General features: G+C 33.0%; 1 protein-coding gene across 1 annotated transcript; it reads right to left on the bottom strand.

The window, feature by feature from the left end:
* Nucleotides 1-1,174: 1,174 nt before the first annotated feature.
* Nucleotides 1,175-25,887, bottom strand: LOC108742716. The gene is made up of 5 exons (XM_025980618.1): nucleotides 25,867-25,887; nucleotides 25,694-25,795; nucleotides 15,080-15,218; nucleotides 10,222-10,506; nucleotides 1,175-1,626 (listed from the first exon to the last, which is right to left on the bottom strand). The coding sequence occupies exons 1-5, from the start codon at nucleotides 25,885-25,887 to the stop codon at nucleotides 1,499-1,501; spliced, it is 675 nt and encodes a 224-aa protein (XP_025836403.1). The 3' UTR covers nucleotides 1,175-1,498.
* Between the last annotated feature and the right edge of the window lie 363 nt (nucleotides 25,888-26,250).

Genomic DNA, 26,250 nt, shown 5'->3' with positions numbered 1-26,250 from the left:
GTAAGACGTTTGATTAAAACGGTATATTTCATTTAGACGTTGAGCATTTTTGCTCAAAAGAGACGGAAGATGTATTTATGGTGATTACACGAAGACGTATGTATTTTGGAAGACGCGATACATTGAATATTGTATATAAGTTGTATATATTTAGTTCCTGTTTGTTACTCGTTTTGCTGTTTGCTGTTTGTATTCATTATTATGTTTATTATATATGTATTCAACTACCCGGAGCCTTTTATTAAACAACCCCTAGACAAGTAAAAAAGTCTACATTAGAAGCATTGTTTCAAGATTTTGAACCATGCCAGAATATAGAGGAGGCCGAAGTCATCTGTGAAAGTGATGTAGTTTTATCAGAAGCAAGTGAAAAAAAATCTAAACCCAATGATGAAGAGCCAGACATCCAGGCACGTGCCTTGGTTCAGGTACCTGAAGAACCAAATTCTCAACAAAATAATATGGATTATGGAGCATGCTGATGAAGTTCCAATTGAGTTCATCAATGGAATTTCCATTGCGTTCAGAATTGGTAATGCCATTGCGTTCAGCAATGGAAATCCCATTGAGTTCGGTATGGGAATTCCATTGGCAATTCTCCATTTATTACCATTAATCATTATTAGTGGTAATTAAATAGCATTTTTTTAATGGAAATTGAAAGGAAATTTTTCCTACGGGTGCACGTGTTTCGGGATACGCGCCAAGAAAGTAGCCCATCAACCTCACAACATTCTCCTCCTCAAATCTAAATGACGTTTTAAAATCTGATTCTCGTGGTGTATGTCTTAGTTTGTAGTATTTTCTTGTATGTTAATGCACCATATCAGGTATAACAAGCACAATACTGCGACCACACAACTAAAGATTACTTATACATGTCCTTTTACATAAAAACAGTCCTACAAACACATAAATTTTTACGTTACAAGCTGTGTGATATACGATGGGCAGCTACTGAAAAGTTGAAAAGAGCGAGAAAAGTTGTGAACCTAGATCCCTTTTTTAGAAGCAAATACGTTATATAGTTTTTGAGCAGATGCTTTATTTTATAAATACTATAGCAATGTGTTTGTACATTATAATAATCTTGACAAGTTCGTAAAATTTTCATTTTATGTTGATTTATTATGTTTATAGTAATTTTTTAAAATTATAATTGCGGACCTGGAGGTTTGCGAACTTCTTCCTAATAGTACAGTTCGTCGGGCCACGTGTGGTGAGACATTTGCGGACCAATTACTTTTTACTCTGAATAATCGTACTTGCCTAGTAGGTAAATGATACAATAATAATAATAATTTTGGAAATTTATCTACATGAATAATAAACTTCACTCCAGCATTTCCACAGACTGAGGACTGTCAACAAAACAATTGTTTGCTTCTTTAGAAGCTACTGATGGTAACATATTGTATATTAACACTTTAAGAAACTCTTCTTTCTTAAAGTGTTTCATGTAGTATTAAATATTATATTTGACTCATATTGATCTTAACTAACTCGAAGAGTCTGTTATATCCATTTGTGAGACAATGATGGTAAGGATGGATAGTGCAACAGAAGAGAAACTTCTGAAGTTTCGGTTTCCATTGTCAGTAGCTGGAGGTGTAGGAATCAAATTATCTGCGAAAAGAAAAATGCTTAGTATTCAGGGCAAGCAAGGAACAGTTTACGACAATTTAAAGGTCTGTTCTAAAACTCCACAACTATCTGAAATTAAATCTAAAAATCTAAACTACACTACATGAATACAGTAACGATTTGCTGTAGTACATAGATGTTCATACAACTGCAAATTACAATTACTTTAGAAAGTTTTAAACCCAGTAGCAACAAATAGATACAAATAGATACAATATAAGAAAAGTGTAAAATGAAATTGGATGTTTTTATGCAGCTGATATGTTATATCCATAAGGATTTGGTAATTATCATCTTTTGTGTCTCCTTAAAATATGGGGGCGTCGAGTCGGCGCTTTACAACCTTAAATATTCGAATTAAAAACAAAAATTAAAGGACAAATGCCAAAGAGAAAAATACTCCTCTTATGCTGTTCACAATCAGAAAAGTGTAGTGTGTATAGGTAGTTCTATCAAAGTGGCACCAATGTTCATATTAAACTATTTAGACATGTTTTCTAATCATTGGTCACGAATATGTTATTCAAGTTCAATGTCTTAGACAAATCAGAATAATGTTACAGTGGACGAAATGAAGATTGAAAAATTAGCCTGTTAACCAATGTAAGTTGAAGATCTAGCCAGGTAAGGATTGATCGAAAAGTGGTTACAAAGCCAAGATTGCTAGAAGTACATATCAGCCAACCAACAAGACAAGTTCAAAATACTGCTAAGTCAGTGATATTCATCTTTGTATGGACATATTCCGTATTTGAAATTAGCTAATTATTTGGTATCATTCGATAATATTAATATTAATTGAAGGAGAGTGCACGAATCTTCAGTTAGTGCTGAGTAAAATTGGTCTTGATGTTGCAGTCGTGGTCTTGCTCTTGCAAAACTACAAGACCAAAATCGAACGAAGATGACCAAGACTAAAACCAAAATTGAATATTCAAGACCAAGACGAAATACGCAAGACTAAACGAAAAATTACTACTTCCGGTAAATTTATGGGTTCAACCACAGCCGGGCAAACTCGGCCCTTTTAACTGCCGAGTTCTCCTCAGGTGTAGCCGAGGAGCTCCTCTTTTTCCTTTTCTTATCCCTTCCACTTGGTAGGTTAGTCCCCTCTTCCGTTGCCGAACCCAATAGTATTGCGCCATTAGTACGGTACGCTACCCTTATGCTGCGGGACGATCATTCAAAAATTTAAGAAAAAAAAAAGCAATATGGGTCATTATTGCATACTATTTCTTACTCATTGAAGGGTATAAAATGACCCAAACTTCACTCAGGTAGCGGCTCCTACAGAGTCAAAGTTTGCTCGACTCTGGGTTAAACTCTTAAACTATTTTAAGCAATATTTTAAGTACATCCTTTTCTTAGAACGAAACATTTTTTTGTACCTATTTGAAATTTTCAGTTTGCTTTACAAGATTTTAACACTAAATATAAAAAAAAGACACTTTACCACTGTTTGAAAAAGCAGCAAATGTCCTCGAACTAAGTTGTTGTTATACCTAAAAAACATATGGTTCAAAGATAGAGACAAATTAATTGTTCAATATTTTTACTTTTTTTGAGTACCTTATACCTACTACTTTTGTCGCTAAAAGACCAATTTAAGCTTTAGAAGAAGGATAAGTTCTCGAGTTTTCATAACTCTCACAATTATCGTCATTATTTTCTTCAAAGGCCATGACAATCTTGCATGTATATCCGAATTTTTGAGGATTTAAAGCAATTATCGGTAAACAGAAAAATTTATTAAAAGAACGTACCACTGAATCAACGAGACGTGGCCCTTTAGATCGTAATGCCTACAAATGCGCATAGGGCGATGACTATTCTGTGTTAAATAAATCATTTAAACTCGACGCACACCAACTAGCCCGACCAACATAATCAACATAGTAGACGACCAGATAAACGATAAATATACTCTTTCCTACTCTGAGCTAATATTCGCATTTCCCTAAAACTAGAACAACCCGAATCCGTAACTATTTGCGAACAGTAATCTAATTTAGGTCTACTCTACCCTCTAACTCCTGTTTCTGCCTCTAATATGTCTCTGACTAGACCTTCATGCCTGAGAAGGTGTCCTACTAACCTATCTCGCCTACTTGTTATTGACATCCATAGAGTCCTCTGTTCTCTTACTCTTTCTAATATTTCTTTATTTCTAACTTTCTCTCCACGCTATCCTTATCATTTGCCTGTAACGCCACATTTCGAACGCTTCTAACCTTTTCTTTTCCGCTGCACCCACCGTCCATGTTTCGCACCCGTACAGAGCCGCGCTCCAAACCTACACCTTTAAGAACCTTTTTCGAATTTCTAAATTAACCGTTAGCGAGCATAGAAGTGACTTCTTTTTATTGAAGGCGACTCGACCCTGCGCTATTCTCTGCTTTATATTCCGTCCTGACTTATCTGACTTTCTAGATACCAAATGTATTACGTACCAAGTAAGTAGTTTCTGTTGTGAGTACGTCGTGTTCGTAATATTAATTCCTAAAAATGTTTATCATTTCCCTGCGTCCTTGAAAATATACAGGCATACGCATTCCTTGATTGCACTGTTACTATGACATTCAATTCTGGCAAATATTGTTCATCTAAAGTTTTGACTTGAGTTCATTTTCATGAATCTACATAAATAAGTCCTATTTGATTTGGTTCTTATAATGGATTATACAATTTTCAACTATCCCGGTGGCAATAAGTGAGGCCGCACACCTAAGATGCAAATATTACGCCACAAATGTTTTATTTAGGTGTGTGACGTCACTTATGATCGAAGACGTTTGACTAAATTCGTAGGCATTAATAATAGGTACGTGTAACGATCTTTAGGAATAAACAAGAATCTAATACAGTTTCTCATAATCAAAAATGGGATCCGCTTAATACGTTTATTAAGTTAAAAGTTGTCGAATAAAATAATGCGAAGTGGTCTGTATTCTGTCAAAACTGCCAGACGCGGATCGTGAGTTCGATCTTTTTGGATCTCATCAGCGCGTCGCAGACGGCTCCGACAGAACACTTCGAATTATTTTATTCGATAATCCTAAAATGTAGCATCGTACTACAGATGACGTTTACCGCGTTATTTGTAGTATTTTCTTAAAAGTTGTTTATTGCGATCAATTTAGTAATTATTTCTTTTGTTTCATTTCATGTTTCTAACCTGAACTAACGGTTCAGTAATATGGAAAATTTGCAATATTTGAGTACAGAGTAGAATCCCAAATATAGGTCAATTTAAAATAATACAGCAGTGAAAAGTTTAACACCGAAGAGTGGTGAAGCAAAAATTGAATTTCGCATTCAATTGAACTTTCAATAATTGACTACAGGCAAAGTAAGCGACGCACAAAGGAAATTAACATTGCAACTTCCGAGACGGGATTTCATCTTTTCAATTTACTTTTAATAAAAGGCAGCGGGACAAGATAAACGTAAAACATCAGAAGAAATCATTCTCGTGACCCGCTTTGAAGTTTCGTGATTATTTGTTAAAATCATTCAAGTACCTCAATAACGTCTGTTGTATTTCAAATAACCGTTTGCACTTTTGGACACGATTTTATGGAGTGTGTATTTTGGGATGCGCGTGGAATAATTTTCATTGACTACCTTGAAAAAGGAAGGACCATCAACAGCGACTATTACATAGTGTTATTGGACCGTTTGAAGTACGAAATCGCCGAGAAACGACCGCATTTGCAGAAAAAGAAAGTCCTGCTTCACCAAGACAATGCACCGTCTCACAAGTCAGTGAAAACGATGGCAAAAATTCATGAATTGGGCTTCGAATTGCTTCCGCATCCACCGTATTCTCCAGATCTGGCCCCCAGCGACTACTTCCTGTTCTCAGATCTCAAAAGAATGCTCGTTGGGAAAAAATTTTCGTCGAATGAAGAGGTGATCGCCGAAACTGAGGCCAATTTTGAAGCAAAGGACAAATCGTGCTACAAAAATGGTATCGAAAAGTTGGAGGATCGCTATAATCAGTGTATCACCCTTGAAGGGAATTATGTTGAATAAAAAAAACGAGTTTTGCAAAAAAAATGTGTTTTACTATTTCAGGCCGGGGACTTTTCAATTGACCTGTTACATTAGGTAAGGCACCTTTTCTGGTGAACTGTTCTTGTGTATGAAACCTTTCGTTTGCTACAGAGCATTTACAAGAACAAAGATATGTACGTGAATACCAAAATTTAATAAGCACATGCTTTATTTTCTTCTTCACATTTTCATTTTCAAACTTTAATTACTTTTCATCCTCGTTTCTCCTTCCTTCATTGGAACTTCAGGGAATTGCGTAAGGGCGGCGATCTTCTCCACTTCATATTATTTTAAGACAAAAAATTCATTTTCTTTGTAAACTTTTTACTTTTGAAGTCGAATCGTAGCTTTTTATCAAGTTGGGAGGAGACCATATCGTCCATCTTAGGTTTAATTTTTAATAAGAAACGAGGAAAGGAAATTTCCTTCTGGGAAAGATACTTACATATTTAAATAGGTATCGCACTAATGAGTATTTCTTCTCCTTCTCGGCGTCTTACTGCCACTGAGATTTCTGGCGGAAAATGGCGTAACTAAGCCGTACTGTCGGATTTATGGTATTTGTCTATTTCTTTTTCCTTCACTTCGTAAACGCTTATAGCAATTATTTATGTATATATTTCCGAACAAATTTAAATATGTTAAAATTTGTAAAGGAAATAGTCCGCGTTTTACATATTATAAAGCTATCATTTTTCATTTTCTTTTAGCACTGAGTAACTTTTTAGAAAACAAGTTTCCTAGCCACGACAGTGTAGTAAACGACAGAAGAAATTCCATAGTTTAGTGTTAAGTAGATATGATAGAGAGAGGAAGGGATTGTTGAAGATTTTAGAAATAAAGCAGGAGCAGGTGAGGGGGTGGTTCAGGAAACGGGAAAAGGTAGGAAAATTGGTGAAAAATAGGCCAAGAAGTACGATGGGTGTAAAGGAGATAATATGGAGGGACTAACAGAGGGTGTCAAGATATTTAGAAAGAAATAATGACAACACTAATAACAGGGAATGAGAGTAGATGATGTAGATGTTGGAGAAAGAAGAAGAAAGACGACAATGTAAAAGGAAGGAAAGGAGCTTGAAATATATGTTAGGAGGATGTGAGAAAGGTGGGATGTGGAAAGATTGCTACGAGTTAATAGGGGAGGATAAGAAAGAAGATTTTAAATAATGGGAGGGCAGAGTAGAATGCAGGGCAGGGAATTAGGTGCGGAAAAAAAGAGTAGAGAATAGTGATAAAAAGATGTGAATAATGGATATAACTTTAGTGTATGTAAATTAAAAGTGTGTTTTCATTTGGCTATAGGATTTGGCACTTAGAGATTAATTAATTATTATGTACATATGTTTAAAGATGACTTCTGATTAAATAAAATTAAGTATTAATAAGAAAATTCCAGTGTTAAGTTAGATTATAAGAGGAATTGAACTTACGTTTGGAAACAGGTTGATTACTTTCGTTAAAATAGTTTCAATTTAATTTTTAGATAATGTTATGTTTCATTCTAACGGCGTGCGACAGGGGATTTTCCTTTGTATTAGAGGAATTAAATACTGTAGGATTTTTTTTGACGTGACAACGTCTTATAATTCGATAGAGCCGGCTGCACGGCTTGAAGTGCAAGCGAAAGCGCGGAACGAGCGACAAAGAGGCACAATCGGCCTCCGCGTTCGACATCTGTCTCTCTCCTACTTGAGTGAGCGATGCGTATACAATAATACATTTCCATTTACCTCCTTCTCTATATCCATACAAAATATCTATCAAACAAATAAAATTAAAATTTTCCTTTGAAAAATGAAACCATTTAATCAGTATTTTCTTATGACGTTGTCACGTTCAACTATCGTCAGTAAACCGACTTTACAGACAACCGATTTTTTTTTGTTAAAACGTGTATTTGACGTCTATGTAACTTAAGGTTTTAAATAAAGTAGTAAATTATAATAGTCTAGCGCTGCTTGCAGCTCTTATGTTACTTGACTCGTAATCAAAGCTGGGGATTTGGTATTCCAAATTAAATTTTAGTGAAAGGTTGGTAATATGTTTCTAATGGTTATGAATATGTGAAATGTCAATTATGTCTTTAGAAGGCTACGAAGCTCTCAAGTAGCAACTTCAACGTAAAGTTCGTGAGAGTGGAACATGCTCTAAAAGCACTTCAACATACATACAGATTTATATTTCCATAAATTTTCATTCCCGTTACCAAAATAAAACTCCCTTCTACGGATTGAATCAAGTTGAAGTTAAAATTTTATTCTAGGTGTCTACTAGAAACTTTACTCATTCATTATTGAATAAAACTTCACGTTCCAGAAAGTAGCAGTAGAATCTGTATGTGGGAATATACGTATAGGACTACCTTCTCATCTAATTTGGAGAGGTTCCATGAATACGTAATTTTATTATACCTTTGCGATTTCCAGTGGATTTAGACCCGTTTGATAAGTGGTGTAAAGGTGCACCTAACCACATTTGGTAAATGCAACGCTACTTGCGAACAAGCCAAGACTACTTATGACTTACACAGCGTATAAGTTTGGATCAGTGCTCACCATAAGAGCTTTACATCTGGTTCTGTGAATGTTGTCAGCTCATATTCCATATATAGATTCACATATTTTTTGCTGAATGAATGGGTTTTCTCAAAATGGAGTGAATATGTATTAGANTGCCGTTTGTAGTACTTCCTGAGACAATAATGTTGTTTTGTATTACTGCAACGTAGCTTTTATTATAGCATAGCGTTGTGAAATGGCAACAGCATGATTTTATAAAACTAAAATTCATTTCAGTAAGACAACTCCAATATTATTGTATTAAAGCAGGAAAATAAAATTGGTATACGCGATAATTTAATTTAATGAACAGAAAAAATATTCTTGTTGCAGGAAAACATAGGTAATTTGTCGGATCTGTACGAATGAAATTTGAAATAGCGATCAGCATAGTTTCGACAATATGCTGACGAATCATACGAGGTCTGTTCAAAAAGTATATATATTTTGTCCCCTTCAAAGTCATCCCCGCCAGATATTATCCACTTATGCCAACGTTTTTTCCAATCCTCGATGACCTTCAAAAAATCATTTTTTGTGATCTTGTTCAGCTCCTCCTTCGATGCCGTCTTTATCTCCTCAATCGTAGCGTAGCGTCGTCCATTCATCGGCCTCTTCAGTTTCGGGAATAAGAAAAATTAGTGTGGAATATGGTGGCTGCGGCATTATTAGTGTGTCGTTTTTGGCCAAAAATTCGCGCACAAGCAGCGATGTGTGAGAAGGACGTTATCATGAGGCAAAAGCCAATTTTTGTTCTTCCACAAATCCGAGCGTTTCTGGCCGATTGCTTGCAGGTAATATCCCTTATTGGCCGTTCTACCCTGTGACAGGAACTGATGATGCAACACGCCTCTGCAATCGAAGAAAAACGCAAGCAAAACCTTCGCATTCGACCTAACCTTTTTTTTTTCGGTCTTTTCGGGCTCATGCTGCAGATTCCATCGGAATAATCGAACTTTTGTTTCCACGTCATAACCATAAACCCATGATTCGTCACCAGTTATGACCTTCTGGAGATTTGGGTCGTCGCGAACAAAGTCCAGCAGCTCCTTAGGAATGCTAATGCGATACTGTTTTTAGTCGAAATTGAGTAATTTTGGTACGAATTTCGCGGCGACCCGTCTCATGTCCAAATCATTAGTAAAAATCAAATTGCAGGAGCCAATCGATATGTTTAGGTCCTCAGCAACTTCTCTAAGGGTGATTCGACGATTGGTCAATACTGTTTTTTTCACTTCACCAAATCAAGTGTATTGACTGTTGAAGTATAATATATGCGAATTAGCGATTACAGGGTGATATGAAAACAGCGACGAATAAATAAGGATTATAACTACCATGTTATATAAATAACAGTTCATTTCCATGCAATTCTCACGGAAAACTGAAAAGTTTAATGAGCCAGGACGCGCTTTTAAATTAAACAAATGTGAAGAAAGTAGGGTTCTTTTACAAGATGTATTCGGAAAGTAAAAGTTAGTAGGATCTCATTTTCAATGCAAGACAACGGTAGAATATCACAGACAACGAATGACGATGACAGATCTGACCAGACAAAAGATAACAAAAATCCCAAATAACTGAAAATACAAAACAAATGTTTAGTTATGACTTCTCTTCTACAAAAACCGATAGCCTAGAATTTAACAACAATTGTTACAATTACAATGAGAACGCTACAAATAGATCTTTTAAAAGTGTAATCTCTACTTATTCTACACCCAGTTATCCAACATTCCTGTAATAGGGGTAGGTAAGAAGAAAATGTTGCGTTACAGTTTTGTATATTTTACAATTTGAAAATATGTGCTTCTGCATCTTTAGTTTACCAAACCATTGTCTGTTTCTTTTTATAAATGAACAAATAATGAGTGTCATATCTTGTACCCTTTTTTTACATTCTGACTGCATATGTAATGTTTATATGTATGACATGAATGATTACATTTTTCTTTCTACTAACCTTTATAAACGTATACAGTAACATTAGCCGGTCGGGCATTGGAAGGTACACAAGAATAATTCCCGGAATGATAAAACTCAGCTCGTGGAGCAACTAGTTCACTACCCAGCCGTCCAATTCTTATGTTAATGCCGTTTGTCATGTCGAAATTGATCATTCTGTCTCTGTGGTACCAAAAAATGTATTCTGGATCCTCGTATTCGTCTTCTACGTAACAACTTAACCGTAAAGTTGATCCAACTTTAAATACCTTTTGGGGGTCTCCAAGTATTTCGGCTTTGGCCTCTGAAACCAAGAAAGTATTAAGGAGAGAGTTAGTGTGTTAAAGTGATTTTGTAGATAGTTATTGATACATGATAATAATATGCAATTGTTTAATTTTGTTTTACTTATAGTTTTGGCTATTTTATTACAAACAATAGGAGAACAGAGGACTCTATGGAAGTTAATAAAAAATAGGCGAAATAGGTTGCTAGAACACCTTCTCAGGCATGAAGGTCTAGTCAGAGACATATCAGAGGCAGAAACATGGGTTAACAGGAGTAGAGGTAGACCTAAATTAGATTACTGTTCGCAAATAGTAAAGGATGTGGGATGTTCTAGTTTTAGGGAAATGCGAAGACTTGCTCAGGATAGGAAGGAATGGAGGTGGTTGTCTAACCAATTTTAGGACTGATGACCGCAGTTTCTGTGGTATAATATTCAAAGAAATCTGTCTACTGCAAACGGACTTAAATTGTCCCACAAAAGTTCTTTAAGGTTATCGTTTGTTTACTCTGTATACGACCAAAACTAAAGGTTAGATAATTATTTCAAAAACACCGTTACAACAATGATGGAGTTTTTCGTTTTTTTTTTCTATCTAGTTTACTTTTTTTTTTGAAAAGAATCAACAGATCAGTGCATGGGTTTCCCTATAACACTTTCGGTTACCTTTTGATCTTCGTGCTTAGGACATACCTGTTGTTTAAACTGTGGATTTTATATCTATGCTTTTCTAAACTTTTTGTGGGAAATTTTGTGCAATATCAAAATGACCCTATCCCTTTTTCTCTGCACTTTCTTGGTTTTCTTGCGAAGAGTTGATGCAATGCAAATGTTTTTTAATAAAATTGGCATACCTACATGTTGTAAATTGATTTTCTGCAGGTTTTCTGTCTTTATTATTTTTAGTTTCGCTACCTAATTTTTGAGAAAAAATTCAAAATAGTCTGCTTCTCATAAAGGTCCTAATAACCGCCTGACTGATCAGAAAAATGTGATAGTTAATGGAAAATAAGTTAGTAGTAAATGACACATACTAAATAAATTAAAAAGGAAAATTTTAACTTTTCTACAAAAAAATCGAATAGGATTTCTATTAAAATGGCCTTTTAGTTAACTTCTGTAGATATATACATCCTGCCTTTATAATTTTACATTTTATTAATTTTTTTACATAAAAATTTTTCCTTTTTTGTCTTCATTATTATTCTCAATCAATCTTTTTTTTTGTATTTTGAATTTCCTTCTGTACCTCCCATCTTCTATGTATTTCTTTAGTTGTAACGAATACATTGCGCACTCCATCATTAATAAACAGAACTCCACTTTCTTGTTTACAGAAAAATGATTTCTAGAGAACGTCTGTACAGACATTTTCAAAATATCAGGAAACTACAGTTAGTTTTATCCTCAAAAGCTTTCAAAGGAGTCTGTAATGGGAAATTCACCTAGAAACTGCACAGATTTTCGCGACATCTTACTGAAATACAATCTACTAATATTTCCCGATAAAATTCTGCCTTATCATCAGACGGACAAATTTTCTTACGGTAGACAAACCGTTCTGCTACTAGATGACACACATAGTCCTGAAATTCAATTTTGTTTAATTTCAATAATTTCTATAATTATTACAATTTAGTATTTATCGAATAAATATACTATAAGAAATTTTTGGATTGGATTAACTTTTTATGGATTTGATAACATTTCTATACCTACCTCTATGTTTATTCAATAAATTAAACATTTATCATTTTAAATTTAAATACTCGTAAGACTTACACAGAGTAAATACCGAAATCTTTGAAGAAACTTGTAGAGGAAAAGTAAAATCGTTAAAACCCCTGAAAATTTCAAATGGATTTTAAACAAAAATCTGAAATTTACAATTGACTACATTATAACTCAACAGAACAGTTCATTAAAGACGTTAGAGAGCTTCAAAAACGTACAGAGAGGTAGGTACCCTAAAAAAAACTAACTACAAGAAATTCTTCGCAATCTAAAAAACCACCTGGATAGCCTCAACTAAAAACCCACTTAGATTAACAGGATGACTAAATGGGTTTCTCGAAGGAACTCCTAAAGAACGATATAATAATTTCCAAAAATCAACCGAAGAAAAGATGGTGAAACAATAATCTACAAGATCTAGTGGAAACAAAGAAGAACAAAAACCAAGAAATAAACACCACAGAAATGTCATTATGGAGAAGATTTTGCAGAAAAGCAATAATGGACGAGCTACCAAACGAGACAATAAACAGAGAATGTAAGTCCAAGGCATATTAGTCGAACGAATACAACAGAAACAACTGTTGTGGTATGGGCATATGCCAAAAACGGATAAAGACAGATTACTACAAAAGATATGAATATGGAAACCGTAACAAACAACGAAAAAGGGAAGACCTACAATAAGTTCGAACACAAGGCTTACAAAGGCAATCGCAAAGAGAAAACCAGAAGAAGGAATTGTAATAAATGGGAAGTAGATAGACTAGGCTGCGGTAATCAGCAGTGTAATTACCTATTAAATACAAACGGTGATTTAAAAAGCATAATGCTAATCAGATGCAAGTAATGTAAAGTTAGAATTAAACAAGCCACCCCATCTCTGCAATAGTAGCATAATTAAAAAAATCGCATTGCGCAGTTGTCAAATACGCACTGGACGCGTGCTCTAAGAGTATCACAAAGCAAGACAATTTTCCGAACGTTTTGTGTTTAACAATTAAGTACCTATGCCGAAATTTGTTAGTGATATTTTTAGACCCATTCGCTTCGGATTCAGTTATTGCTCTTATCTCTAGTGTTTAATGTTCCAATTCAGATACGTCTTGACAGCGTTCTGATGTTCTAACACGTTATCACAGAGTAGGGAAGTTTTTTAAATCTATCGCTACCGACGATAAGACTTGGGCCCTCCATGCTACTCTAGAAACCAAACAACAGTCGAAGCAGTAGATGAACTCAGTTTCGCAAAGAAGCCAAAACTGTTCAAATCGACCAGACAATACGTAACGTATTTTTGAACCAAAAAGGTATGTGTTGGTGGTCTTTTTGAAGCAGAAGATAACAATAACACAGGAAGTTTATTATGAAAATTTACGTAGTCTCCCCAGAGTAATGGAAAATAAACGAAGAGAAATACGTTCCTTTGGTGTGGTTTTCATCCAGGACAAAGCACGACCGCACTGTGCCAATATGACTACAGGCATTTCCAAACAATTCAAGTGACGTTTTCGAAAGTATATAGTCCACACTGCGCACCGAATGATTTTCACAATAACCGAAAGTTGGATGGATAACGCTTTTCCACTAACAAAGAATTCCAAACGTTGTCAAGACGTACTTGACCTCACTGATGTCATCCTTCTATTATGCAGGTGATGTCACGATATATAAAATACCTCAATCCTTCCAGCGGTTATGCAGAAAAATAAATACACCACATCCCTGTTACCTTTGGTAGTAAAATCATTTTGTTGTATATAGTACAAGTGTATTGTTTTCTGCTCATCGGAGGTTCAAAAAAGAATACTTTTCCGTGTATAAACAGTGCGTATGAAGTTTACAGTAAACGACAGAACAATTTTATTAATAATAAAAGACGAAAAGTTTTGTGGTCGACTAGCAAACCCAAACGTACTCCAAACTGGAAACATTTAAAAAATTCTAGGAAATTCTAAACATTTTCTGGACACTGGTCCAAATATATAAAAATGCCTTAATATAGTGTCAGAATCCAGTTTCACCACTCACACATGAGGGTTTCCGAACATTCCAGAAATTTCTCCATTCTTCCGGTTCAGTTCACTGTAAAATATTCTACCTAAAGACAATCCTAGACATTCGAAAACATTCTAACTGAAGAGTGAAGACGCTAGAAACATTCAAGAACATTCTCACTTATTCTAAACGAATGATTGGTGGGCGACACTTTTTACGACACTGTGTATAAAATGCCCTAATACCTGTGGTGTCAAGAGTCATCTCCACCATTCACACATAATGATTCTCAAATATAACAGAACGGTTTCAATTCCTTCAGAGCAATTCATTCTAGAACATTCTGGCTGATGGAATTAATAAGGTATCCAGAAGATGAAACTTTCACATTAACCCACAAATATCTTTTTAGTTGAAATATCAAAATTCTCTAGGTTGATTACTTTAATCACCATTTATTCCATACCACCACAGTTACCGGCATGCAACCACCGCAGTATACAATGGGAGACTCGAAGCTAACTACCACACACAAACACAGTGCTCTGCGTTAAGTAGTTTATGGATATAAAGTTAAATCTACGGTCACAGACATTTACTTCTGTTTAGGAATAGAAATGTTTCATATTTTGTGTCTTCTATTTCAAGTACCTGTCGTATCATCACGCTCATAATTTTTCACGTATATTTATGATCTCAAGGAAGTGGAGTTTGTTACTGACGATCCGATACTTTCTCTTTTAAAAATGTATATATTCTCAGCCACTATCTGTAAGACAACACTGTTGGTGTAGCAAGGTTTTTTGATTGATAACGGTAACAATGGTTTATTTAATTGTGGATGGTAACAGTTGCTTACCAATAACTCGTAGATGTACAGTCCACTTTTCCACTCTTTCCGAAGATATTGCAGCCCAACATTCGTAACTCCCTTCGTCTGAAGGATTCACGAGGGCTATTAATAAGTCCCACCGCACATAGCGAAACTTGTCGTTGCCCTAAAATAAGTTATTCTTAATAACTTCGAATGAAACAAAATTTAAATTTTCAGACGTTATTCGTATAGATACTATTGACAGTAAATTTGCGAGGTGTGTTAATTAAGCAAAGAGACTGGTTTTTGATAATTTTTTATTCTATTAAAATTACAATTCAACATTGTCATCCTCAAAAGAACTTCAACTGGAAGTCACTCGTAGTGGTGCTATAACTGGGATATTTGAATAGCCTTCAGCTGGTTAGCTGCTGACAATTGAATGTTTTTGAGTGTCCCAAAATGACATCACTTGAGATAAGTTTTCACTCTCCGGAAGAGGGAAAGGTCACATATGCTCAATTCCGGTGAATAAAGATTTTGAGGATGCTTATTCGGTCTTGGTTTTACTGATATAGACTCGGTCTTAGTCTTGGTCTTGCGTGTTAAGCGTTGGTCTTGATCGTTTAATCTGATGCTTACGTTTTTTTTGTTTAGTTTCTGTTTACCGACACAATAATTGTCATAAATGCTGAAGGTTTTTGTCATACATTCCAGCTTGTGTGGACTTTTAAATAAAATAATGTCAATAGTTGTAAGGGTTATGAAAATTCAAGAAGTTACACTTCCTCTAATGCATAAATTGACCTTTTAGCGAAGGAAATAGTGGTAATTGGTCTCGTTCGTTCGGTCTTGATCTTATTCGTTAGATCTTGGTCTTGCTGGTATAGTTTTGGACAGTTTGCACATTTGCATTTTCCTAAGACCAAGAACAGGATGGTAGAACCAAGACCAGTTTTGCTCATTACTACCTGAGAAGCAAGATCAATGTTTTTGTTGGCCAAAAATTAGTTTATTAAAAATGCTGCGTGACGAGGTTCTTTGTCATAATGCAACATCCAGTTGCTGTTGATGTTTGGTATCACACACGTGACCCATTGATGAAGTCTTTAACTATTTGGCTTTGAGTGCGAAGCACAAACTCTTTGTTGATGATTCTCTTGTTATCAAAGTTGCAAATTAACATGATTTTGATTTGTAACTTGTTCATTCTTTTTCTTTTGAGCTTTGAAGAGTCTGGAATGTGTCATTCCAAGCACTGGCGCTTAGTTTCTGGATCGTACTCAAGCACCCAACTCTCGTCCCCGCAACCATATGGTCCAAAAATGAGGATCATTTCCAATTAATTCCGAAAAGTCAAGGCACCTTTCATCCTTTTGTTCCTGAGAAAGATTTTTTAGAACCATTTTTTAACATATTTTTTTAATTCCCAATTCATTGTTTAAAATTTGATGATCGGTGCTGCACCCCGATCATCCTGACAGATCGTGTCGACATTTTAATCGATTATTGAAATTAAAGGCCTTCCCCTGCATGGTTCGTCTTCCACGGACTCCCTACCTCCCGAAAATGCCTTAAAGCACCGAGAAATCTGTGTCCTAGATAAAACACTGTCTCCTTAGACCTGCTGAAGTTTTGCAAGAGCTTTCGTTGCACTGTGCCCAAGTCTGAAACATTTTTACACCGCACTTACAAAATATGTTTCACGAAAACAATTGCTATATACAGCGAAATGACTTTAAACTTGTATTTAAAGCGTATCATATGTTAATCTAATTTACTTTCAAGTCTTGTGTTTACAAAGTTGTCACATCGGTCGCTATGTTGACAGTCTCATTACTTAATATACACACCTCATACATGTACTGTTTTAACTTTACCATGCATTAAATTGTTATTGTTGTTTTCAAATGCGTGTCAAAAGATAATTACCAAACTTCTAACATAACTAAGAGCAATGATGTCTTCTACAAGGTTACAGTTTTAAATCCCCCTTTTCGTCTAACAAGTGTTCGTGAAAACAAAATTGTTGTGACTTTAATAACGAAAATTCTTGTACATCCAACTTGATAGACAGAACTCTGGCAGTAAATAGTATAAGCCTTTACTCAGTATTTTGGCAAACAACTTAGGAAAATAATATAACCTTTCCCTAACTCATTTTGAATGTATGCTAAATCAAGATGATTGAATTATACCATAATGTAATTATTNATGTATGTATGTATGTATGTATGTATGTATGTATGTATGTATGTATGTATGTATGTATGTATGTATGTATGTATGTATGTATGTATGTATGTATGTATGTATGTATGTATGTATGTATGTATGTATGTATGTATGTATGTATGTATGTATGTATGTATGTATGTATGTATGTATGTATGTATGTATGTATGTATGTATGTATGTATGTATGTATGTATGTATGTATGTATGTATGTATGTATGTATGTATGTATGTATGTATGTATGTATGTATGTATGTATGTATGTATGTATGTATGTATGTATGTATGTATGTATGTATGTATGTATGTATGTATGTATGTATGTATGTATGTATGTATGTATGTATGTATGTATGTATGTATGTATGTATGTATGTATGTATGTATGTATGTATGTATGTATGTATGTATGTATGTATGTATGTATGTATGTATGTATGTATGTATGTATGTATGTATGTATGTATGTATGTATGTATGTATGTATGTATGTATGTATGTATGTATGTATGTATGTATGTATGTATGTATGTATGTATGTATGTATGTATGTATGTATGTATGTATGTATGTATGTATGTATGTATGTATGTATGTATGTATGTATGTATGTATGTATGTATGTATGTATGTATGTATGTATGTATGTATGTATGTATGTATGTATGTATGTATGTATGTATGTATGTATGTATGTATGTATGTATGTATGTATGTATGTATGTATGTATGTATGTATGTATGTATGTATGTATGTATGTATGTATGTATGTATGTATGTATGTATGTATGTATGTATGTATGTATGTATGTATGTATGTATGTATGTATGTATGTATGTATGTATGTATGTATGTATGTATGTATGTATGTATGTATGTATGTATGTATGTATGTATGTATGTATGTATGTATGTATGTATGTATGTATGTATGTATGTATGTATGTATGTATGTATGTATGTATGTATGTATGTATGTATGTATGTATGTATGTATGTATGTATGTATGTATGTATGTATGTATGTATGTATGTATGTATGTATGTATGTATGTATGTATGTATGTATGTATGTATGTATGTATGTATGTATGTATGTATGTATGTATGTATGTATGTATGTATGTATGTATGTATGTATGTATGTATGTATGTATGTATGTATGTATGTATGTATGTATGTATGTATGTATGTATGTATGTATGTATGTATGTATGTATGTATGTATGTATGTATGTATGTATGTATGTATGTATGTATGTATGTATGTATGTATGTATGTATGTATGTATGTATGTATGTATGTATGTATGTATGTATGTATGTATGTATGTATGTATGTATGTATGTATGTATGTATGTATGTATGTATGTATGTATGTATGTATGTATGTATGTATGTATGTATGTATGTATGTATGTATGTATGTATGTATGTATGTATGTATGTATGTATGTATGTATGTATGTATGTATGTATGTATGTATGTATGTATGTATGTATGTATGTATGTATGTATGTATGTATGTATGTATGTATGTATGTATGTATGTATGTATGTATGTATGTATGTATGTATGTATGTATGTATGTATGTATGTATGTATGTATGTATGTATGTATGTATGTATGTATGTATGTATGTATGTATGTATGTATGTATGTATGTATGTATGTATGTATGTATGTATGTATGTATGTATGTATGTATGTATGTATGTATGTATGTATGTATGTATGTATGTATGTATGTATGTATGTATGTATGTATGTATGTATGTATGTATGTATGTATGTATGTATGTATGTATGTATGTATGTATGTATGTATGTATGTATGTATGTATGTATGTATGTATGTATGTATGTATGTATGTATGTATGTATGTATGTATGTATGTATGTATGTATGTATGTATGTATGTATGTATGTATGTATGTATGTATGTATGTATGTATGTATGTATGTATGTATGTATGTATGTATGTATGTATGTATGTATGTATGTATGTATGTATGTATGTATGTATGTATGTATGTATGTATGTATGTATGTATGTATGTATGTATGTATGTATGTATGTATGTATGTATGTATGTATGTATGTATGTATGTATGTATGTATGTATGTATGTATGTATGTATGTATGTATGTATGTATGTATGTATGTATGTATGTATGTATGTATGTATGTATGTATGTATGTATGTATGTATGTATGTATGTATGTATGTATGTATGTATGTATGTATGTATGTATGTATGTATGTATGTATGTATGTATGTATGTATGTATGTATGTATGTATGTATGTATGTATGTATGTATGTATGTATGTATGTATGTATGTATGTATGTATGTATGTATGTATGTATGTATGTATGTATGTATGTATGTATGTATGTATGTATGTATGTATGTATGTATGTATGTATGTATGTATGTATGTATGTATGTATGTATGTATGTATGTATGTATGTATGTATGTATGTATGTATGTATGTATGTATGTATGTATGTATGTATGTATGTATGTATGTATGTATGTATGTATGTATGTATGTATGTATGTATGTATGTATGTATGTATGTATGTATGTATGTATGTATGTATGTATGTATGTATGTATGTATGTATGTATGTATGTATGTATGTATGTATGTATGTATGTATGTATGTATGTATGTATGTATGTATGTATGTATGTATGTATGTATGTATGTATGTATGTATGTATGTATGTATGTATGTATGTATGTATGTATGTATGTATGTATGTATGTATGTATGTATGTATGTATGTATGTATGTATGTATGTATGTATGTATGTATGTATGTATGTATGTATGTATGTATGTATGTATGTATGTATGTATGTATGTATGTATGTATGTATGTATGTATGTATGTATGTATGTATGTATGTATGTATGTATGTATGTATGTATGTATGTATGTATGTATGTATGTATGTATGTATGTATGTATGTATGTATGTATGTATGTATGTATGTATGTATGTATGTATGTATGTATGTATGTATGTATGTATGTATGTATGTATGTATGTATGTATGTATGTATGTATGTATGTATGTATGTATGTATGTATGTATGTATGTATGTATGTATGTATGTATGTATGTATGTATGTATGTATGTATGTATGTATGTATGTATGTATGTATGTATGTATGTATGTATGTATGTATGTATGTATGTATGTATGTATGTATGTATGTATGTATGTATGTATGTATGTATGTATGTATGTATGTATGTATGTATGTATGTATGTATGTATGTATGTATGTATGTATGTATGTATGTATGTATGTATGTATGTATGTATGTATGTATGTATGTATGTATGTATGTATGTATGTATGTATGTATGTATGTATGTATGTATGTATGTATGTATGTATGTATGTATGTATGTATGTATGTATGTATGTATGTATGTATGTATGTATGTATGTATGTATGTATGTATGTATGTATGTATGTATGTATGTATGTATGTATGTATGTATGTATGTATGTATGTATGTATGTATGTATGTATGTATGTATGTATGTATGTATGTATGTATGTATGTATGTATGTATGTATGTATGTATGTATGTATGTATGTATGTATGTATGTATGTATGTATGTATGTATGTATGTATGTATGTATGTATGTATGTATGTATGTATGTATGTATGTATGTATGTATGTATGTATGTATGTATGTATGTATGTATGTATGTATGTATGTATGTATGTATGTATGTATGTATGTATGTATGTATGTATGTATGTATGTATGTATGTATGTATGTATGTATGTATGTATGTATGTATGTATGTATGTATGTATGTATGTATGTATGTATGTATGTATGTATGTATGTATGTATGTATGTATGTATGTATGTATGTATGTATGTATGTATGTATGTATGTATGTATGTATGTATGTATGTATGTATGTATGTATGTATGTATGTATGTATGTATGTATGTATGTATGTATGTATGTATGTATGTATGTATGTATGTATGTATGTATGTATGTATGTATGTATGTATGTATGTATGTATGTATGTATGTATGTATGTATGTATGTATGTATGTATGTATGTATGTATGTATGTATGTATGTATGTATGTATGTATGTATGTATGTATGTATGTATGTATGTATGTATGTATGTATGTATGTATGTATGTATGTATGTATGTATGTATGTATGTATGTATGTATGTATGTATGTATGTATGTATGTATGTATGTATGTATGTATGTATGTATGTATGTATGTATGTATGTATGTATGTATGTATGTATGTATGTATGTATGTATGTATGTATGTATGTATGTATGTATGTATGTATGTATGTATGTATGTATGTATGTATGTATGTATGTATGTATGTATGTATGTATGTATGTATGTATGTATGTATGTATGTATGTATGTATGTATGTATGTATGTATGTATGTATGTATGTATGTATGTATGTATGTATGTATGTATGTATGTATGTATGTATGTATGTATGTATGTATGTATGTATGTATGTATGTATGTATGTATGTATGTATGTATGTATGTATGTATGTATGTATGTATGTATGTATGTATGTATGTATGTATGTATGTATGTATGTATGTATGTATGTATGTATGTATGTATGTATGTATGTATGTATGTATGTATGTATGTATGTATGTATGTATGTATGTATGTATGTATGTATGTATGTATGTATGTATGTATGTATGTATGTATGTATGTATGTATGTATGTATGTATGTATGTATGTATGTATGTATGTATGTATGTATGTATGTATGTATGTATGTATGTATGTATGTATGTATGTATGTATGTATGTATGTATGTATGTATGTATGTATGTATGTATGTATGTATGTATGTATGTATGTATGTATGTATGTATGTATGTATGTATGTATGTATGTATGTATGTATGTATGTATGTATGTATGTATGTATGTATGTATGTATGTATGTATGTATGTATGTATGTATGTATGTATGTATGTATGTATGTATGTATGTATGTATGTATGTATGTATGTATGTATGTATGTATGTATGTATGTATGTATGTATGTATGTATGTATGTATGTATGTATGTATGTATGTATGTATGTATGTATGTATGTATGTATGTATGTATGTATGTATGTATGTATGTATGTATGTATGTATGTATGTATGTATGTATGTATGTATGTATGTATGTATGTATGTATGTATGTATGTATGTATGTATGTATGTATGTATGTATGTATGTATGTATGTATGTATGTATGTATGTATGTATGTATGTATGTATGTATGTATGTATGTATGTATGTATGTATGTATGTATGTATGTATGTATGTATGTATGTATGTATGTATGTATGTATGTATGTATATATGTATATACGTACACAACAGTTGCTTCACCGCAAAGTGGCTTCATTTAAGTGATTTTATCATTAGACTGTTAAAAGAACAAGTGTTAATCGAAATCGTGATCCGCCTCTAGCTTTCGATTGAAACAATTTTCGAAACTTAGCGTTTAAATTCCGTTTATCTTTAAAATAAACGTATTAGTGAAGCATGTTGAGGATTTAGGTATAGTATTGTGACTTTTTGTACTAAACTGCATTCAGCTGCTCACTATGATGCAAAATGTAATGAAAATGTCTTCTGCTAATCATGGCGAAACGTCAACAGTCACATAAAGGACACAACAACAATCCCCAAAAAGACAATTTCCTTTCTGCTTTTTCCATTCAAGATGTTTTTTTTTTGTGGTAATTAAATTTTCATTATGAATTGCCGGTGCCATGCCAGAAAAAGCAAATACACAACATTATTAATAAATAACGTCAGTATCATCAACTCGCCGTTAATAGGATTCAGTGGTTCAGGGGCGGTTTTTCTCTATTTCTCAGAGATGTTTCTCTTCCCGACTGGAAATTAGTTGAGAGAACCCGGATTATGATCAGATGCGGATCAGATCTTCTGTAAAACGGGCATCTGACCAATTTCTGATCAGAGTACAGTACTCCATTCCTTGATCTGGTCATCATCAGAAATTGATCAACGCACAGTACTCTATCTGTTGATCCAACCATCTGATCAGAAATTGATCATAGTAGAGTATCCTANTAGACCTTTACTGAATGTATTTCAAGGTTTACCTAAAGGCGATAGTCAAACCTCGACTTGATTAGCGGTTCCGCAGAGAGCCTACATTTCAGCTTTTGGCTATACAGTAGATACAAGGTGTTTCTGAAATAAGTGCTGACCTTTGGAGAGCGTCAACAAAATGTATGTAATATGGTGAGTACAGCAGCGTGGTTACAAGTGGAAAAAAACATAAGTTAAAATTCACAGCCGGTCCTTGACGCGATTTGGCGTCGTAGGTGTAGTACATTTACATTTTTGAATCCAACGAATTGCAATAAGAACTGAGCAGCTTTATACATATCGGTCGAATGTAAACCAAACAATATCGGTTGTCCAACACATATATAGTAAACATAAACAACTTGTCGCTTATATATCGACCAGTTATTGACTCCGGGAATACTGACAGACATACACACATACGTACACTTCCACTAGAAGACAGAATTCGAGAAGTCTACCAAAATTATGTCACATTCGCCCAAAAAACGTAAGGCATTAGGCGAATTTCATTTGCAGCGATCATTACACTGTCTTGCATATTATTAGCATTGTGCATGTAAGAAGTATACTATTTTCGTAAAACGAATTTTTCTGTTAATGCTAACACATTATGAAGCAGTCTTCACATGTTACAATTTATGCGTCTACCCTCGTCCAAATTCTTTAGACTTTGTTTATATGAACGGCGCGATAACGCCTAGAACAAGCGACCCTTAAATAACCACAGGCACGGTTCCTGATGGCAAGAACTCTTTTATACAGGCAGTCTTCCGTAAGTCGTCGATAGTGAAAAATATAAAAATCAGTTCAACAATATTATTCAACTGTTTTGTGAAAGTGTTAGTTTTTGTTGTTTTCAATACACCTTAAAGGTGAGTTACTTCACTGGGTGACCAATTTCACTTGGTTAATAAATTGTAATTGATTTACATTAATTATTATGAGTTTTTATGATGATATTTCAATTTTTGTTGAGCACTATGCGAGTTGACCCTTAATGCTTTGGTGATCGGGTATGATGCGAGTTGACCCTTAATACCTATGATCCGGAAAAGATTGTAATATAAATTATAAACTATTATGTATTTATTCGTTTCGTTATATTAATTTATTGGTGGTTGAATTGGTTGTTCATATATTTCTTTTTGTTTATTTTACAGATGTGTCATCTCGGACTTATCATTACTTACCATTCATACATGAGTAATAGTGTTATCATTTGAATATTCTTCGTGAATAATCTAAATACCTCCTACATGCACCAGCGTTTGATACACGCCCTGTTTCATACAATCTCACACTAAGAAATTCAGCGAAGTTAGATACACGACATATGGGTTTGTTCTACAAATAGTGATTATTTTGAAAAATCAAAATTTCGTTTCTCGTAAAGCAATACTCGTCCAAGTAGAGAAGAATGACATCTGCATAACCACCGACATAAATAAACTCGCGGCTGAAAATCGGTTGGCTGCAAAGCTTACATTTGCTGTCACATTAAAGGAACCAACGTTCGGTGCTATTTCAGGTGTACTACTGTGGGTATTGTCTTTTATTAAATTCTATTTGTAGACTTCCATTCTCTTCTCCTTCCAGATACTAGATAACAACAAACCAGCCACTGGGCTTGAGAGAAGAGATGACATCGGTGACAGTAACAACAGTTTCTGAAATAAAATAACCTCTGATTTCGCTAATAGAACCCAATGAGAGGCCTGACACAACTTTTTTATTGATTATTATCTACGACGTCTTTACCGTCTATTAAGGTTTGGGTTTCATTGCCGAAATAACAGGTTATTTTATTTTATAAACTTGAACTTGTCCAACAAAATTAAATTACTGTTCTACTGTGATATACTGACTCGGTGACAGTGACAGATACTGCTAATCGACAACTCATTGAATGCGACGTTGCGTTGTCGTATTTCTCTATGTGATTTACCAGAACGGGACTGATCTATGGCTGTATTTTCACACATTTTTCTCGGAAATTTTCTTATTTTATAGTGCCCTATCACCTCCTGCATACTCGGAAATTGTTTCAGAAACACCCTGTATGATGCCCAACTAAAAAATTATCAAAAGGAATTGGATACATTACCATATCAAAATAGTTGGACGAAATATTAGCATTGAAAATACGGGCATGGGGCATTGAATATTCCTGCTCTTTCCCGAAGAAAGTTTGCTTACCGTTATTATTTCTGGACCCTGAACTGAAAAACGTCTGTCATTGATAAGATTGACGTTTCTATAAGTGAGTTGAAGACCATCGGAAGTCTTGTACCATGTTACCTAAAAAATAATCAAAATTAACTGTAGGTATGTATAGGTAATCAATTTTTAAGGATATAAATTATATATACATATGGTATATACTTCCTCATTTTCAAAGTGCTTTGAGGTCTTAAGTTGCCGATTCGAAGCAAGTATTGACGCCCTTACAGCTTCACGATAATGTACTTTGATAAAAATACTATAACTAGGTATTTAACATGAGAAAGATCTACAGAAAATAACTATTTTTGATATTTACGGACAATATATCAGTTCATACAAATAATAGTAAAACAGCAGAATATTTTACATTTTTTTATAGTCTATAGTCATATAATTTTTATTGCTCATTTCTTTCGTGATGTGAGATTTTTGATTCAAACTAGTCGGCATTTGGATTTGAAATTAGGATATCTAGAAATTTCAGTAGGTATCCCGAGATAAAATTGTTCAGTCTCTGAAAGCGAGACTCG

This window comes from Agrilus planipennis, unplaced genomic scaffold (genome assembly GCF_000699045.2).
Source record: "Agrilus planipennis isolate EAB-ADULT unplaced genomic scaffold, Apla_2.0 scaffold382, whole genome shotgun sequence".
Lineage (NCBI taxonomy): Eukaryota > Metazoa > Arthropoda > Insecta > Coleoptera > Buprestidae > Agrilus > Agrilus planipennis.
This window is presented reverse-complemented; position numbering and strand designations above follow the sequence as displayed.